Genomic DNA, 18,625 nt, shown 5'->3' on the forward strand with positions numbered 1-18,625 from the left:
TGTTATTCAAAAATTCTCCGGTTTCATGTTATTCAGAAAGAGTTTGTTAACAAGACTTGATCAACCTTGTTAGTGGATTCCTTTTGATGAGCATGAGATGGATGAAGTTAGAAAGCACAACTCCCTGTACCCTCCTTTTACTTTCTGTAATTTAGATTAAATAATTCAAAAATGGTAATTTTTTTGTCTGTTTTCTGAATTATCCTTGTAATAAAAAAAATACCCCGAAAATAAAAGTTCTCCAAATGTCCTGAAAATGAAATATGATTTTTTGTAGAATATTTAAGAATTGTTGGCACTGAGAACACACCAGGGGGCCACACCACCTAGCCACGACGGTCCAGGGTGCGCCCACCCCCCTGGGGCGCGCCCCCTACCTCGTGGACCCCACGTGCGGCCCCTCCACTTATTTCAGCACCCACACACTTCGTCTTCCTTCAGAAAAAATCATCCCACAACTCAAACCCGTGTTCTAGCTCATTTTGCTGTCATTTTCAATCTCCTTGCTCAAAGCTCCATTCACAAAACTGCTTTGGGGGATTGTTCTTCGGTATGTGACTCCTCCAATGGTCCAATTAGTTTTTGTTCTAGTTCTTTATTTATTGTAAATTTTTGCTGCTTAGGTGACCATGTTCTTGAGCTTGCATGTCAAATTTATGTGGTCAAAAGTAGTTTTAATGCATGATATGGCCTCTAGGCACTTGTAGGAGTAGTTGTTATCAATCTTGTTGAGTTTGATTCACTTTTATTTTGAGTCACTAAAATTTCAGAAATTTTTCAGAGGAAGAAAAATGTTTAGGAAAATGTACCAAGGTGGTTCCTCCAGGAAGCAAGAACCAAGACTCGCGATACGTGAGCAGGATGATGAACCACCAAGGGAATCTCAAGTGCGGCCTTGTGAATCGCGGTAAGAGGAGTTTATGGTGCAGGCATCAAGGATGAATTTGACGCGTATGTGCGTAACGCTGATCTTGAGGGCTTCGTGTCAGATAAATGTTGGCAATACCGCTACCTAACTGATTCCCTTGTGAGAAGGTTTAAATTTACATCCTCGCGCAATTCTCACATTGTTTTATTTGATCTTTATGATAAATCATATACCATGGACCTAGAAGATTTTAATACTGCTTGTAAACTCCCGCACTAGGGCAATGTTAGTGAACCTCGCAAATCTGAATATAAAGACTTTCTTGCTAGTATCACTGTGGGGGAATCCAGGGAAATCACACAAGCTACCATAGGGAGCATTCATTTTCCTTCCATACATTATTTTGCTCTCTCTTCATTGGTAGATGCATTAACGGTAAAGATGAGGCTTGTCACATGTGCGTTCCAGATGTTAGTGTCCTCAAGAGTGTGGTATTAGGTGATAAACAATATAACTTGGGGACCATTGTTGCATGAAGGTTGCATCACAACAGTGTAAGTGGAGATTTGTTTGGTGGGATTTATGCAACTCGTATAGCTAATTATCTTAATATACCCATACATGGAAATGATATAGAGTTACCTCCTGCTTACCTAGATTATAATACCATGGTTCGCCATCAGTTTGTTGAGAGGAATGAACAATTCCTCCAGTACCGGCTAATCTTTGACAGACGGCGCACCATCCATGTTGCCCTCCCTGCTCCTACTTTCTTTGACTTTCAGGCAAAAAGGAGATATGTTATAACCAGGGAGGAAGCAAACGAATATGAGAGGAGGACGGAGGCAGCCCGCCTCCAAGCTGTAGCTCGTCAGGCAGTAGCTGCTACATCTCAGTATGACCCCAGCTACAACTTTGGATATCCACCAGGTCAGCAATGGCCATAGACCAACTTAGGCCAAAAGCCTAAGCTTGGGGGAGTACGTATTTCTCACCGACATTACATTCATGTTCACACGCTCATTCTAGTTGTCGGTGCTCATACTTTTTCATTGTACTATCCATGCTAGTTTATTTTCTTTTCCAGCATTCTTCTTGTGTGTTTGAAAAACCTTAATAAAAACCAAAAAAAATAGTTGTAGCTTTTAGCTAGTTTACTTTCCATGCTTGTAGTAGTAGTAATTAAAAAACCCAAAAAGATTTCTCGTTCTTCTTTTGCTTGTTGGGAGCTCTCCCGTGTAAATAGTTTTATTTATTTTCTTTGGGGGTCGAGAGGAGAAGACCATGATGAAAATGTTGAGTGACTCTCATATGCATTATTGTTGATCTAACCAGAAGCCCATATTACCTTGTCTTCTTCCTTGTATTAAATGCTTGCAGATTCTAGCTTAGTCCAATGCACGTGCACTATTATTATTATTATCCACACCGTTCAGTCGTGCAAGTGAAAGGCAATAATGACGATATATGATGGATCGATTGAGATGAGAGAAGCTGGTATGAACTCGACCTATCTTGTTTTTGTAAATATGATTAGTTCATCGTTCCTGATTCAGCCTATTATGAATGAAACATGTTTGCAATGACAATTAGAGATTATAGTTGCTCATGCCATTCTTAATTAGTTAGGAGTTTATAATGGTTGACCTTGTATGCTAACATGCTATTAAAATAGTTGTGATGTGGTATGATAGGGTGGTATCCTCCTTTGAACGATTCGAGTGGCTTGACTTGGCACATGTTCACGCATGTAGTTGAAACAAAATCAACATAGCCTCCATGATATTTATGTTCATGGTGGATTATATCCCACTCATGCTTGCACTCAGTGTTGATTAATTTTAATGCATGTTCATGACTTTTGTCGCTCTCTAGTTGGTCGCTTCCCAGTCTTTATTCTAGCCTTCACTTGTACTAAGCGGGAATACTGCTTGTGCATCCACTTCCATAAACCCCAAAGTTATTCCATATGAGTCCACCATACCTTCCTATAAGCGGTATTGCTACCTCTTGAGCATGCATTGGTTTTTCCCTTGAAGAGGAAAGGGTGATGCAGCAAAGTAGCGTAAGTATTTCCCTCACTTTTTGAGAACCAATGTATCAATCCAGTAGGAGACTACACGCAAATCGCCTAGAACCTGCACAAACAATCAAGAACCTTGCAACCAACGCGATAAAGGGGTTGTCAATCCCTTCACGACCACTTGCAAAAGTGAGATATGATAAAGATAACAAGATAAATATTTTTGGTATTTTTGTTGTATAGATTGAAAAGTAAAGATTGCAAAATAAATAGTAAACTAGAATTAGATCGGAAACTTATATGATGTAAAGTAGACCCGGGGGCCATAGGTTTCACTAGTGGCTTCTCTCAAGATAGCATATATTACGGTGGGTGAACAAATTATTGTCGAGGAATTGATAGAAAAGCGCATAGTTATGAGAATATCTAGGCATGATCATGAACATAGGCATCACGTCTGTGTCAAAGTAGACCGAAACGATTCTCCATCACTACTATTACTCCACACATCGACCGCTATCCAGCATGCATCTAGAGTATTAAGTTCATAAGAACAGAGTAACGCATTAGGCAGGATGACATGATGTAGAGGGATAAACTCAAGCAATATGATATAAACCCCATCTTTTTATCCTCGATGGCAACAATACAATACGTGTCGGTTCCCTTTCTGTCACTGGGATTGAGCACCGCAAGATTGAACCCAAAGCTAAGCACTTCTCCCATTGCAAGAAAGATCAATCTAGTAGGCCAAACTAAACCGATAATTTGAAGAGACTTGCAAAGATATCTAATCATGCATATAAGAATTCAGAGAAGAATAAAATATTGTTCATAGATAAACTTGATCATAAACCCACAATTCACTGGATCTCGGCAAACACACCGCAAAAAGTATTACATCGAAGAGATCTCCAAGAACATCAAGGAGAACTTTGTATTGAGAACCAAAGAGAGAGAGGAATCCATCTAGCTAATAACTATGGACCCGAAGGTCTGTGGTAAACTACTCACACATCATCGGAGAGGCTATGGTGTTGATGTAGAAGCCCTCCGTGATCAAATCCCCCTCCGATAGATCGCCGGAAAAGGCCCCAACATGGGAGCTACAAGGGGCCCATGAGGGTGGGGGGCGCGTCCTCCTGCCTCATGGCCGCCTTATTGCATCTCTGACTTCCACTCCAAGTCTCCTCGATTGCGTTTGTTCCAAAAAAGATCCTCGTGAAGGTTTCGTACCGTTTGGATTCTGTTCGATATTCTTTTTCCGCGAAACACTGAAATAGGCAAAAACAGCAATTTGCACTGCGCCTTCGGTTAATATGTTAGTCCCAAAAATAATATAAAAGAGTATATTAAAGCCCATTAAACATCTAAAACAAATAATATAACAGCACGGAACAATAAAAAATTATAGATACGTTGGAGACGTATCAGGTATCTACCTGCCATTCCAAGTAAAATTTTATGTGCCAAACTCTAAACCTTCAAATGAAATTATGTTCTGTATGCTCGAATAGCTCATGTATCAACTAGGGTTGTCTATATATTCCATGCTAGGTGGTTATTCTCAAGATGAGTGGACTCTGCTCATCATTCACGAGAAAATGGCTGGTAACCGAGATGCCCAGTCCCATGCTCAAATCAAAATAATTGCAAACAAAACTCCCCTAGGATTGTTGTTAGTTGGAGGCACCCGTTGTTTCGGACAAGCCATGGATTGATGTTTGTTGGTGGTGGGGGAGTATAAACTTTACCATTCTGTTTGAGAAGCGCCTATAATGTGTGTAGCATGGAAGATATCGAGATCTCTTAGTTGTTATGTTGACAATGAAAGTATACCTCTCAAAATATTATTCATCTCTATTTCAAAACTTGAGCTCTGGCACCTCTGCAAATCCCTGCTTCCCTCTGCGAAGGGCCTATCTATTTACTTTTATGTTGAGTCATCATCCTCTTATTAAAAAGCACCAGTTAGAGAGCACCGTTGTCATTCGCATGCATTACTATTAATTTACATTGAGTATGACCGTGACTGGATCTCTTTTACCATGAATTACAATGTCTAGTCAGTCCTTGATCTTCAGGGGTGCTCCGCATTTATGTTTTGCGGTCTCAGAAAGGGCTAGCGAGATACCATCTTATTGTATCATATTATGATTGTTTTGAGAAAGTGTTGTCATCCGAGATTTATTATTATTGCTCGCTAGTTGATTATGCCATTGATATGAGTAAACATGAGACCCAAATGTTATTGTGAATATGGTTGGTTCATAATCTTTCCTGAAAACTTGAATGCTGACTTTACATATTTACAACAATAAGATCAAACAGAGTTTGTAAAAGTTTCTCTTTATCACTTTCAGTTTGTCAACTAAATTGCTTGAGGACAAGCAAAGGTTTAAGCTTGGGGGAGTTGATACGTCTCCATCGTATCTATTTTTCCAAACACTTTTGACCTTGTTTTGGACTCTAACTTGCATGATTTGAATAGAACTAACCCGGACTGACGTTGTTTTCAGCAGAATTGCCATGGTATTATTTTTGTGAAGAAATAAAAGTTCTCGGAATGACCTGAAAATCAACGAGACATGTTTTGGAATAAATAAAAAATATTGGTGAAAGAATCAACACCAGGGGGGCCACACCCTGTCCACAAGGGTGCAGGGCGCGCCCCCTGCCTCGTGGCCCCCCTAAGGCTCCACCGACGTCAACTCCAACTCTATATATTCACGTTCGGGGAGAAAAAACCAGGGAGAAGGATTCGTCGCGTTTTACGATACGGAGCCGCCGCCAAGCCCTAATCTCTCTCGGGAGGGCTGATCTGGAGTCCGTTTGGGGCTCCGGAGAGGGGAATCCGTCGCCATCGTCATCGTCAACCTTCCTCCATCACCAATTTCATGATGCTCACCGCCGTGTGTGAGTAATTCCATCGTAGGCTTGCTGGAGGATGATGGGTTGGATGAGATTTACCATGTAATCGAGTTAGTTTTGTTAGGGTTTGATCCCTAGTATCCATTATGTTCTAAGATTGATGTTGTTATGACTTTGCTATGCTTAATGCTTGTCACTAGGGCCCAAGTGCCATGATTTCAGATCTGAACCTATTATGTTTTCATGAATATATGTGAGTTCTTGATCCTATTTTGCAAGTCAATAGTCACCTACTATGTGTTATGATCCGGTAACCCCGAAGTGACAATAATCGGGACCACTCCCGGTGATGACCATAGTTTGAGGAGTTCATGTATTCACTAAGTGTTAATGCTTTGTTCCGGTACTCTATTAAAAGGAGGCCTTAATATCCCTTAGTTTCCAATAGGACCCGCTGCCACGGGAGGGTAGGACAAAAGATGTCATGCAAGTTCTTTTCCATGAGCACGTATGATTATATTTGGAATAAATGCCTACATTACATTGAAGAACTGGAGCTAGTTTTGTGTCACCCTATGTTATAACTGTTGCATGAGGAATCGCATCCGACAAAATTATCCATCACTGATCCATTGCCTATGAGCTTTTCACATATTGATCTTTGCTTAGTTACTTTTCCGTTGCTAATGTTACAGTCACTACAAAAACTACTACTGTTACTTTTGCCACCGTTACCGCTACTTCCATATTACTTGCTACTAAATACTTTGCTACAGATATTAAGTCTTTCAGATGCGGTTGAATTGACAACTCAACTGTTAGTACTTGAGAATATTCTTTGGCTCCCCTTCTGTCGAATCAATAAATTTGGGTTGAATACTCTACCCTCGAAAACTGTTGCGATCCCCTATACTTGTGGGTTATCAAGGCTCACTAGGGACACGATGTTTGTTTATGTATTCACACATGTATTTAGGTTTCCGATAAATACAACTCTAGCATGAATAATAAACCTTTATCATGAATAAGGAAATATAAAATAACAACTTTATTATTGCCTCTAGGGCATATTTCCTTCAATAAGTAGATGATGGGTTGCTAGAGTGATAGAAGTTAACCCCTAGTTTGTGCGTTGCTTCGTAAGAGGCTGATTTGGATCCATATGTTTCATACTATGGTTAGATTTATCTTAATTCTTTTTTCGTAGTTGCGGATGCTTGCGAGATTGGTTAATCATATGTGGGAGGCTTGTCCAAGGAAGGACAGCACCCAAGCACCGGTCCACCCACATATCAAATTATCAAAATAACGAACACGAATAATATGAGCATGATAAAAACTAGCTTGACAACAATTCCCATGTGTCCTCGGGAGCACTTTGCTTTATATAAGAGTTCGTCCAGGCTTATCCTTTGCTACAAAAAGGATTGGACCACCTTGCTACACCTTGTTTACTTTTATTACTTGTTACCCGTTACGAATTATCTTATCACACAACTATCTGTTACTGATAATTTCAGTGCTTGCAGAGAATACCTTGCTGAAAACCGCTTGCCATTTCCTTCTGCTCCTCGTTGGGTTTGACACTCTTACTTATCGAAAGGACTATGATAGATCTCATATATTTGTGGGTCATCAATGGACAATATTGATGAAGTCACCGATAAACGTTTGGCTGCTTTGAAGGCCATAAAGAGAGATAAGTTGAGGGTGGCAAGAGCTTACAATAAGAAGGTCAAGTTGAAGACTTTTCAAGTTGGCGATCTCGTGTCGAAGGTGATTCTACCAATTGGTTCGAAAGACAGAAAATTCGGGAAGTTGTCTCCAAGTTGGGAAGGTCCTTTTAGGATTACAAGAGTAGTTCCTGAAAACTCATATTTGGAGGAATTTGTACAAGGGATATTGTTACCTCGAGCTCTCAATGAAAAATATTTAAAGAAGTACCACCCAAGTGTGTGTGGCAAGAAGCCTAGATAGGCAACGACCGATAAATAACTATTGCCCTTAGCATAAACATGGCCGATATATACTTATTGTCATATAAATGACCGATGGAGTATTGACATTATCCTTAGAACAAGCTTGGTACAAGTTATTTTTCGGCACGCTAGCTATGCCAAAAAACAGGGGGGCATGTGTTAACGCTCAAAAGTGACACAGTCATAAAAGTAGCTTAGGCTATATAAAGACTAATTCAAACTTAGGATTGGAGTTCACTCCGGATGGATCTCTTTAAGAAGACCGAGATGGATATGAAGATGGTCTAAAACGGAGCTTGGATGCAGTAGTTATGACAAGTTCAGAGATGCTCATGTTGACACCAGATTAAAGAATGGCATTAAAATCAATTAAGATGGCCTCTAATGGAAAATGTTCAACACTAAAGTTGTGCGTCTCGTCGAAACGGTTGATTTTGATATAAAAATCATCTTAATCCGAGGTCGTATGCAACCTGTGGAGGCAAAATAAGGTCAGAAACTGAAGCTACAGAGTCATTTCAGACCGACCGAGTTGATTTGATCGGCGAGACCGAGTTGGCCCGAAAAATTACCAGAGAGTTGGCAACGTTCACTTGGTGGGATCGAAGCAAACCAATCGGTGAGATCAACTTAATCCGGTAAATTACAGAAGGATATAGAGAGTTGACATCGTTCGCTCGGTGGGACCGAAGCAAACCACTCGGTGGCTCTGAGTTGATCCGGAAAATTGCCAAAGATTCCTGTTCGAGTTAGGTAAGTGATTACAGAAAGTCCAGCCACCTCATAAATAGATGAAAGGTGACGGCCGATTGAACAACACACAATCAAAAAACACATCTACTACTTTTTCATCTACGTTTTGTCCCTCCCCCGTTTTTGCTTCCTCGTTCTGGGCCGTTCTTTGTGTTGCAGAGCTGCGAATCCTGAGGCTCTAGGGGCGGCTTGACCGACTTAGGGTAGCCCATAGCCGCCGCACTCCCCGAGGAGGTCCCTCCCGGGAGTGTGGGGTTCCGGGTCCTCAAAAATTCTCTCCGGTTGTCTTGCGAATCGCGTTTCCGGTGAGACTCCTTCGACGTCGAGGGTACACGGTGATGTGTTCGTGTGCGAACAACTGGCTCACAGTAATGCATCGCGCGGCATGCCAGATCTGGATGTCGTCCATAATGAGGTCGAGGACGCACTAGACGTCAGCGGTGGTTTGGTCAAAGATCCTACCTAAAAATGTGATGCATAAAAAAACCAAAAATTGTCTGTGAAACTAAAAGATACTACTTTGAAAGAAAGTACGGTGTTGATCCAATTTCATTTTTTTTTGCCATGAGCTCTTCGGATGTCATTTGACCATGAAAATTTGCACGCCAGCTCATCCGAGCATCTTGGATTTTTTATCTAGTTTTTTTAAACAATTTTTTTTGAGTTGAAACAATTTTTTTAGACAAACAATTTTTTTTTTGAGAAACAACAATATTTTTGTTATCTACTGGAATCGCCATAATCTACCCAGCCCATTTACATCGGGCCTCTAGTTAACGGGCTAGCTGCTTGAAACGACGCAGTGCTTGGATTCGCATTCGCTTCACAAACCCTCAGAAAAAAAGCAGTTCAAAAAAAAGGAAGAAAAAAAAACACAAACCCCAGAGCCAGAGCCAGATCCAGCGGAAACCCAACCCAAACCAAGCTCCGGCGCGGCCATGGATCCCCTGGCCGTGCTCCGGGACTACGCCGCCCGCGGCGACCTGGACAAGATCATCTTCAACGGCGACGACGTGCTCTTCGGCGACGACTACACCTTCCCGGCCAACGTCCCCACCGCCTTCACCTCCAAGCAGTCGGGCCGCCCCTACCCGCTCTCCGCCGCCGTCTTCCTCGCGCAGCACAACGACCTCAAGCACACCGACTTCCTCCAGGCCGCCCGCCTCCGCCGGATCCCGCCCGTCTCCCTCCCGGACCGCAAGACCTTCCTCGACTTCCTCCACTTCGGGGACAGCTCCCTCCCCTCCGCCGAGCCCCTCCTCCCCTCCTCCTTCGTGCAGGACGCCCACCCGCCCCCGCCGCCGCCGCCCCCGGAGGAGGAGGGGGAGGACCCCGACGCCGACGAGGCCTCCACCGCCCACGTCCGCGCCCTCGAGCGGCCCCTCAAGGACCGCAACGCCGTCCTCGACGCCCGCGGCCGCGACTTCCTCGCCATCTACCACGCCGCGCTGCGCCGCGAGGAGGACCGCCTGCGGAACAAGGACGCCGCGCCCTCCGCCACGGGCCGGCACGAGCCATCCGCCACAGCCGCCGCCGCCCTCGCGAACCCCAAGCTTGACAAGTCGCTCGGCGACGGCTTCGTGCCCATCATACTGGTGCCTAGCGCGTCACAGACGCTGATAACAATCTACAACGTGAAGGACTTCCTGGAGGACTTCGTGTTCGTGCCCAGCGACGAGAAGATGCGGGCCATGAAGGGGAGCCCCAAGCCCGAGTGCGTCACCCTGCAGAAGAAGCACGTCCGCGGGGCTGGCGGTCCGGTGGCATTCGAGGTCAGGGACAAGCCGGCCTCGCTCAAGGCCGACGACTGGGCGCGGGTCGTGGCCGTGTTTGTGCTCGGAAAGGAGTGGCAGTTCAAGGACTGGCCCTTCAAGGGTCATGTCGACATCTTCAACAAAGGTTTGCCATTCTAGTTTGTGCTTGCCTGTTTGTATATCTGCGATTTGTTGTGTTAGCATCTCTGAGCTGAGCTTCGTTAGTTTTTGCTCAACAACTGTAGAAATAATCACATCACATCAGTGATTCAAGATTTTCGTACTGAGGTTCATAGGGATCGCTGAATTGTCCCTCAACATTGCAGGATAGGGTTGTTCTGTACCGGGAGTACACTTTGACTACTTACTTTGTTAACCCAATTGGGTTAAAATGATGCTTGTTTTTTGGCATTGACATTGACTGTCGAGCAGGAAATCACTGCTGCTATGACTAACCAAATCATATCCGGCTGCCTGTGCCTTTTATCTCTGTTCCTAGCAAGGTCTCCCACTAACTTGGTCATAAATGGTATTTGTAATGCAACATGGACCATTAGATTGCTCTGTTTTTCTTTTCAGCACAGCAAGTCGATACCATCTGTGGCCTAACATTTTAAACTTTTCTCAGTTATTGGGTTCTTTGTACGCTTTGAAGATGATAGTGTGGATTCAGCAAAAGTGGTCAAGCAGTGGAATGTCAAAATCATATCTGTGAGTGGGAGGAATTTTTCGTGTTCTTTTGGTTAATCAATTTCTATTTTTCTCCCACTTACAGCTGCTTTATTGTGTTACTAACTTATGGTGCAGATAAGCAAGAATAAAAGGCATCAGGACAGACCAGCTGCTCTTGAGGTGTGGGATCGGCTGGATGAATTTGTGCGGGCACGCTCATAGGTGAACCCTCGTGTGTATCTAACCGTGTGATCTTTTAAGCTGTCCCTTCCATTTTGTACTTGATATGGACACCTCGAATTCCTGGTGAATTTAATAACCGGGTGTTTAAGATTGGTTATCATGTGTTTTCTTGAAGTTTAAGTGTCTTTGCAGTAACCTTAGTGATACATGTGTGTTTACTGAAGGTTCAGTTTTGTTCTTTGTGCTATGGACTTATCAAGCATTTGGTGTCCTAGAGTATAGTGTAGGGGTAGTCCTGCAGGCAATTAGGACAAGGCTTCACTTCAAATATGCATGATGATATCAGACTGTGCTATTCAAGTTAATTTTATAACAAGAGAAGCCATCATAGTGTGTAACTTCCTTTACTGTCATGTTTTAATAATTCACACTGGTAGTTTTAGTTGTTGGCTTCTTGCTATTTCTATATTAATTGTTAGAAGAATCCAGAAATGGTATCAAATGCTAGCATATCTTGACATTGTTATTTTGATCGATTTGGGATTCACATATTTCTATATATTGTTTAAATACAATGCTCGAGGATTTGCTAAGTGTAACCTTTTCAGTTCTACAATGCTCATAGTAGGTTTTGCCTTTATGCAAGTTAAACTGTTCCAACTTCTTACTAGAAGTGGGCCTGTAATGTCATCATTGAGCTTACAACAACAACAACAACAACAACAACAACAAAGCCTTTAGTCCCAAACAAGTTGGGGTAGGCTAGAGGTGAAACCCATAAGATCTCGCGACCAACTCATGGCTCTGGCACATGGATAGCAAGCTTCCACGCACCCCTGTCCATAGCTAGTTCTTTGGTGACACAATGTCATCATTGAGCTTACATGTACTAATTTTTATGGTCTGTCAGACATATCCCTGATAATGAGATAATGAGTCCGTGGTGGCAACTGGGCTAGGATATGTAGTTGCTCTAGACGATGATGACGCACTTTGCCGCACCGTTCATTTCGGTGATAGAATTATCTTAATTTACAAGATCCGGTCTATAATAGTCACAATGCATACATAGGTTAAATTTGCATGAACCGGTCCATATAGTTGATTTAAACATGTTTGCATATATATGTTTGCAAATCTTTAGCTCGCTGCTCCCAAGACAATTTCAGATAACAGTAACTGATTGGGCTGGAATGTAGCTTCACATGTTAAAACACTTTCGCAAGGAACATCCAAGTGTTGTTTCCTCCTTGCTCAGTGTGATATGCTGCCAGTATCCAAGTAGCGAAGAGCTTTATCGTTACTGGCATTTGGTCATGCCACTTATGCCCACAGCTTGTTTAATTCACTGATCTACTCTCAACAATATACTCATCCGGAGTACACCCCAACCTCAACTCATATGCTTGATCTAAAGTATCCTAGCCATTCATGATCATCATACTGACAATAATGAAAAGCATGTTAACTCATTTGGGTATGACACACATTCTTCATACCAATTACTTCATCTAAAACACAATAATTTTCTTCTCAGGGGGGGCCTAAGTGAAGAAACTATACATGCGACTTGCAGCTACCTTGAGCAAATGAAATTGAATTTCTGCTTAAATGAAGGATGAAGGAATGAGAAAAAAAAAGGTGAGAACTGAGAGGTGAACATGAGGATATAAGATGATCTCCAAGTTTCAACTTTAGATGTCTATTGCATGAATTCTCCATAAGCTATAGATCCGTCAAACCAAAAGTAGAGTTACCGAATCGATTGTTCAGTTTATACTGTTAACATATTTACTGCAATACCCATGCATCATCTGCAGCAGCTGAACGTATGTGAGCAGATAAGTTTTTACTGTGCATGATAGAACCAAAATCTGCATGAACTCACAGCCGACACAATCTCTCGAATACAGAAAGTTCACAGATTAACTGGCCATCTCCCTGACAGTACCTACAGAAAGTGCACACAGAACGACTAATTTAACTTCATTCTTTGCATCCCAAGAAGATAAGTCCCTGTTAAGGTTTGTACCTAGTTGTAACCCTCATAACCTAACACGTATAGAAACAAAAGCATACAAAATTAGGGGAAACCTAAGCAAACACCAGGGCAACTTGTTACCAAATCATAAATATAAGCAAGCTGAGAAAGCGAGAGTTGTGGTTGTGAGATCTGGGAGGGGATCTCAGGAGGAGATTGATGGAATTGAGAAACAGAGAAAGAATCTACCTTAATATCAATCTCATGCCTAGATTATTAAGGTCACCTTCCTTGCCGATGATCTCCTCTCCACCGTCAACAGTAACGCTGTCGCGCATGGCCTCCCATGCTGCAGCAATCAGGAGCAGGCGGAATCCTAAGCATCATCATCAGCGAGGGGGAGAGAGGAGGCTTCCATCGCGGCGAGGGGGGAGATGTCGCCGATGGAGAAAAACAGGAGGGGGGGGGGGGGGGGGGCACGGCGCTGGGCTGGGTTCGCGCGCGTAGTTACCCTGGCTCAGTTGGTTCACTTCACAGGAAATCGCCGAAGTCGTTCTTCAGAGTAGTGGCCCAGTTTACGTTTGGTAGCCGTTTCACGGTAAAAGTGGGGCAGGGGTGGATGACAGAGGTGATCCAGGCCATGCATGTCTGAAATCGGACGGGTGGGACGGCCTAATCGCTGTGGAGAGGCATAGCTCGCTATGTCTTACTGTTTCTTAATAATATCATTTTTCATATCGTATTTGTTAACTGTCAGCTTTCTACCCTGCATTTTGCTTAGGATATACTCCCTCCGTCCCAAAATTCTTGTCTTAGATTAGTCTAGATACGGATGTACTAGACTAATCTAAGACAAGAATTTTGGGACGGAGGGAGTACGTATTAACCTTACATGTTTTGAGTTAGTGTTGGATATTTTTCCTTGGATTTTGAATGAATTTTATCAAGCGTTTTTCATGGCCCTATCCGTTAGTGACATTTTCTTCTCAATTTTGTTTTACAGTCGCTGTTGTGACCGAAATACTCAAATACCATGTTGGGTGATGGAAGTGGACTTATGCTGGTTGAGATGTCGACGAGCAGAACAAGCACCCCTAGATCCCAGCCTCGTATTTCAGGTGCTGGTCGACGGTGGAACGAGATGCCAGGAACCTACCTTCCTTCTGCATTCATGAGGATTTGCATCTTATGTGCATTTCGGTTGCTAAGCTATGATGTAGTCTATCCAATCTGACATATTAACTGTAGACTGGTGACATGGTGCTAGGCTACTTCACCCGCGGCATTGTCGGAGATAAGTGTCGTCATCCTTGTGTGGATATTGGTGAATTATGGCAGGTAGGGGTTATCCACCAAAGGAACATTGTCTGATTCCATTGTTGTAACCCATCAGGATCTGAAACCCTAGAACATTTTGCTTTGCTTCGAACACATGAAGTGTAACATTTTCACTGCAACATGGTGTAACACGGGCGCGGCCTGAATCTACACCGCCTCCTCGTATGGTACATGGATACATTCGCTGGTATTACGGTAATGGCTGCTATGGGGGTTTACACAAACATGGCCGAAACATAGGCAAGAAACACACTGATGAGCACGGTGGCAGCGGCAGAGCTCGGCGCGCCTGCTGCGTGCAGCAGTTCTGGGAGCTTTGATATCCCCTGTGAATCGGTGCTTGGTCCAGCTGCTTGGGGAGCAACCTGTCCTGTCTTCGTGGCAACAGCCGGAGAATCGTCACCTGCTGCCGGTGGAGCTTCAGTCGCACCAGCACTCTCCGGTGTGGTTGCAGGCTCGGCGGGAGTAGCTGCCGGAGGTGCCGCCTCTGGAGCCGTGGCCTTTGCGGTTGGGGTCGCCGAGTCGTCCGTCGAATTGCTCGCGCCAAAGACATCTGCATCATCCCGTTTCCGTCAGTGAAAGCCCTGTCAATGTGTGCTGTATACAGTACTTGGTGAAGAGAAGGAGGAGGTGAGCGGCGCACCGTCGCACGGGTCGGTGGGCAGGTTGCACACGTTGGGGATCATGCCCTGGACCTGGCCGAGGACGAGGCCGAAGGGGCTGGGCGCGAGCTTGGACATGGCGCACAGGCAGGGGCCCTGGGACTGGAAGAAGGCCTGCAGCTGCGAGCAGCACGACGGCAGCGCCGCCGAGCCGACGCCGAAGAGGTAGCCGATGCACGGGGACAGGCTGAGCGGCACCGGCGCGCACGTGGGCATCGTCATCGTCGTCGTCTGCGCCGAGCAACGTGTCGCCGTCGCGACGAGGACAAGGACGGCGACCACCCCGAGCACACGCGGAGCCATCTTGGATAGTTCTTGGTGGAATGGAATGGAATGTAGTGTGCTGGATCGGATTGGATTGATTCGACGTGGGGAAGACGATGGAGGCAGCAGGGTTTATACGAGAAACTGTTGGGAAAACAGGGCGACGCGACGGGTGGAAAGCTCGGGAACGGTGGCCGGGTGGATGAGCCGGCCTATCTAACTGCTGCCCGGGCCGGGCTAGTCCAGCCCCGTGGCTTTTCGTGGCTCGCCGGTGAACTGATCGGAGAATGTCACCCGCTGCCGGCGCCCCGTGACTGTGAGAGGTCTATCCTACCGGGCCGCTTTCCTGCAGAATGTGCTTTGATGAGCTCGGCTCGGATGGTTGGTCACCAACCCGATTGCGTCGCATGCTCGCCTGGTGAACCAAAACAGAGCCTCTCTAGCTAGCTCTAGTACCCAGTGACTTTTTTTTTAAAGGAGGATGTACCCCGACCTCTGCATCTCGGCGATGTTTATTAATTATTCACAAAGTCCTTACAAGGTAATACATCAGTAAGTGTAAAGCCACCATCTTGACAACACCTGTCGCTACTCCTATCCCCGTGATAAAGAGGTGCCGAATACCCGAGCCTAATACCAAACAGACATTGCATCAACACCTAACATTAAATGCCGGATGCCCCATCCAAGTCACAATACTTGGATTGGGTTACAAACCGGTCCGACGCACTTTCAATAGGCACCACATGCGCACGCTGCAAGGACCGTCACCTCCTTCATCCATCGATTCCATCCTCAAATCAGATACTAACGCATCGACCTTGCCAGGCCTCTCTGCCATCGACGCCACCACGACGCCAGACAACGTCGTCCTCCTCCGCAAGTCCATCGCCACCCATCGGACGCCGAGTCTCCACTGCGCCACGCCGCCGAGATCCGCCGCCATCGATGTGTAGGATGAAACACCGCCACACCACCTGCCGACGCCCAACCACTAAGCCGTCCACATGTCCGTCCAACCGATGAATGTCTCTAAAGATGATGGTGACGATGAAGACGTTGCCATCATCCGATCCAGGAGGCCCCTCAACGCCTCCAACAAAGGCTACGACGTCCACGAGCGCCGCCGTCAATGGTAGCCTCCCCCAGATCTGAGGTTTCCCATGAAAACAATTGAGTAAGGGATGCCCCACCATCGTCTCCAACGAGGAAAACAACACCCACGGGCGCCGGTTAAACACAACATGTTTAAAACTAATATTTGCTAAAAGAATCAAGAGAACAAAAATACCTAATATGCATACACATTCTAGGCTCATTCAACATGACTGGCGAGATCACAAAAGATGTCCCTCTCTCTTCCTCTAGAGCCGGTAAGACTTCGATCTCCTCCTCTTATATTTGAATTCTACCCACATCCATCCAATTATGATCAAATTTAGACCAAAGAACCTGTTCAAATCTAGCACGAATGCAGGTGTATCACGGAATCTTTTTTGTTTTGCCTGTAAAAACAACTGAAATTACCAAAATCCCTTTCGAGTAATCATCCTCTGCCCTGGAGTCCTCACCTTTGCTAAGCTTCTGTTTTGTGGCTTGTCGCGCTGATTTGCTTTGTGTGGAACTATACAGAATATAGTTGTTAAAGCACATGACTACGATTCAGGAGCTGCGTGAGACGTTGGAGTTCCGGATGAAATTAATTCCTCTTTACAATTATTTTTTGTTACTTTTGAGGTTTTCTTTTTGTTCTTTGTACTGCCATGACATGACAGATGAATAGATCAAAAGTTGCGAATCAATCTGTGGTTGGATGGTTAGAGGGACCCTGGTATCCCCAGCCCCCAGGGTTCAAGTCTTGGTTCCGGCGATGTGACTTCGCAAATCTTAAGATGATATGCCGGCTCAGTCCTCGAAGATGCTCGTAGGGGTAGGATGTGCGTGTGTGCGTTGATAGGGGTGAGTGTATGCGCGTATTAATGAGCGCTTGCATCTATACTAATGTTAAAAATAATAGATCAAAAGTTTTTTCCGGAAAAGCTGGTACTGTATCAAACCACCAAGTGACAACTCTGATGTGCATTGGGGATGATAACCAATAAAAAAGAAGTCACAACGCTGATGCGCACTGGATCAGATCAATGATAAACTGAGTATCTAATCGTGAGATAAGCTCACAGCAAACCCCGGCCGGAATCACACAATGAGATCAGAAAACAGAAGCAGCTACTAGGAACGAGGCAGCCATGGCCAGGACGACGACGGCAGCGGAGGTCCCCTTGCACTCAACGGCAGCCGAATCTACCGTCCCCGGAACCGACTTCACCCCACCACCGGAAGGCGTGCCAGCCGGGTTCGCATCAGCCGGACCGGTCACCGGCGCAGCCGCAGCAGCATCAGTAGGTGTCCCCGACGACGACGGCGCCGCTGCGCCACCAGCCGGAGCAGAGCTCGAGGTCCCTGTCACGGCTGCACACACACACACGCAAACAGAAGTGGTTAGTCACTCTCTCTCATTCCATTTCAGTTTTCCTACGTGTATATCATGTCGCTGCAGGCAGCATGCGCGTACCGGAGCAGGCGTTGGGGGGCAGGTTGCAGGCGGTGGGGAGCAGGCCGCCGACCACGGACCCGAGCTGGGCGGGCACGGCGGACACGGCGGCGCAGAGGCAGGGCGCCTGCGACTGGAACATGGCCCGCATCTGGCTGCAGCACGCGTCGGACGGCGACGAGGAGTTGCCGATGAAGTAGCTCACGCACGGCGACAGCGAGGCCTGCACCGGCGGGCAGCTCGGCACGCTCACGCTTGGCACGGCCGGCGGTTGCTGCTGCTGCTGCTGCTGCGCCGTGGACGTCGCCCATGTGACGGCCATCACGGCGAGCCCCAGGCTCAGCGCGGACGAGATGCCGCCGCTGCTCCGGCGTCGGGCCATCGGTGGGTGGATGATGATCGGAGTGAACCGGGGTTAAGTTCGTGATGCACTGTGCGAGCGATGGGTGGTCGTGCCGTCGTGCCGTGGGCTCGTGGTTCAATTTATAGGTGCTCGGATGCTTTGTTGGACGAGCGACCGGTGGCTCGGTTGCGACGGGCAGATCGACTGCTCTATCTAACGTCCAAAAGTAGCTTGCACTTTGTAGAGTGCTTTTCCACATATGTTACTGTGCTGGTGAGAAAACTCGGATGAACTCGACACTACTTAGCTGGGACGGATGGCTGCATGCATCGACCGATGCAGAGTCTCGGGTTTCTTTCTCCTTTTTTGAAAGGAAATAATAG

At 45.7% G+C, this 18,625-nt stretch overlaps 3 protein-coding genes across 5 annotated transcripts; 1 reads left to right on the plus strand and 2 right to left on the minus strand.

The window, feature by feature from the left end:
• The first annotated feature begins 9,315 nt into the window (after positions 1-9,315).
• Positions 9,316-14,572, plus strand: PHP (PLANT HOMOLOGOUS TO PARAFIBROMIN). Of its 3 annotated transcripts, none has more exons than XM_048713168.2 (4): positions 9,316-10,393; positions 10,877-10,959; positions 11,056-11,152; positions 14,088-14,572. In XM_048713168.2, the coding sequence occupies exons 1-3, from the start codon at positions 9,433-9,435 to the stop codon at positions 11,140-11,142; spliced, it is 1,131 nt and encodes a 376-aa protein (XP_048569125.2). In that variant the 5' UTR covers positions 9,316-9,432; the 3' UTR covers positions 11,143-11,152; positions 14,088-14,572. The 3 variants fall into 3 exon arrangements, with proteins under 3 accessions (XP_048569125.2, XP_087373596.1, XP_048569124.2); XM_087517470.1 differs by lacking the exon at positions 14,088-14,572 and adding an exon at positions 12,641-13,475 and having other exon boundaries at positions 11,056-11,142; XM_048713167.2 differs by having other exon boundaries at positions 9,322-10,393; positions 11,056-11,142.
• LOC125550221 (uncharacterized) lies at positions 14,482-15,841 on the minus strand. The gene is made up of 2 exons (XM_048713169.2): positions 15,066-15,841; positions 14,482-14,975 (listed from the first exon to the last, which is right to left on the minus strand). The coding sequence occupies exons 1-2, from the start codon at positions 15,385-15,387 to the stop codon at positions 14,638-14,640; spliced, it is 660 nt and encodes a 219-aa protein (XP_048569126.2). The 5' UTR covers positions 15,388-15,841; the 3' UTR covers positions 14,482-14,637.
• Positions 15,842-17,412: 1,571 nt separating this feature from the next.
• Positions 17,413-18,340, minus strand: LOC125553380 (uncharacterized). Its single transcript, XM_048717171.2, has 2 exons — positions 17,921-18,340; positions 17,413-17,817 (listed from the first exon to the last, which is right to left on the minus strand). The coding sequence occupies exons 1-2, from the start codon at positions 18,279-18,281 to the stop codon at positions 17,558-17,560; spliced, it is 621 nt and encodes a 206-aa protein (XP_048573128.2). The 5' UTR covers positions 18,282-18,340; the 3' UTR covers positions 17,413-17,557.
• Between the last annotated feature and the right edge of the window lie 285 nt (positions 18,341-18,625).

This window comes from Triticum urartu, chromosome 4A (genome assembly GCF_056163025.1).
Source record: "Triticum urartu cultivar PI428250 chromosome 4A, HENAU_Tu73, whole genome shotgun sequence".
NCBI lineage: Eukaryota > Viridiplantae > Streptophyta > Magnoliopsida > Poales > Poaceae > Triticum > Triticum urartu.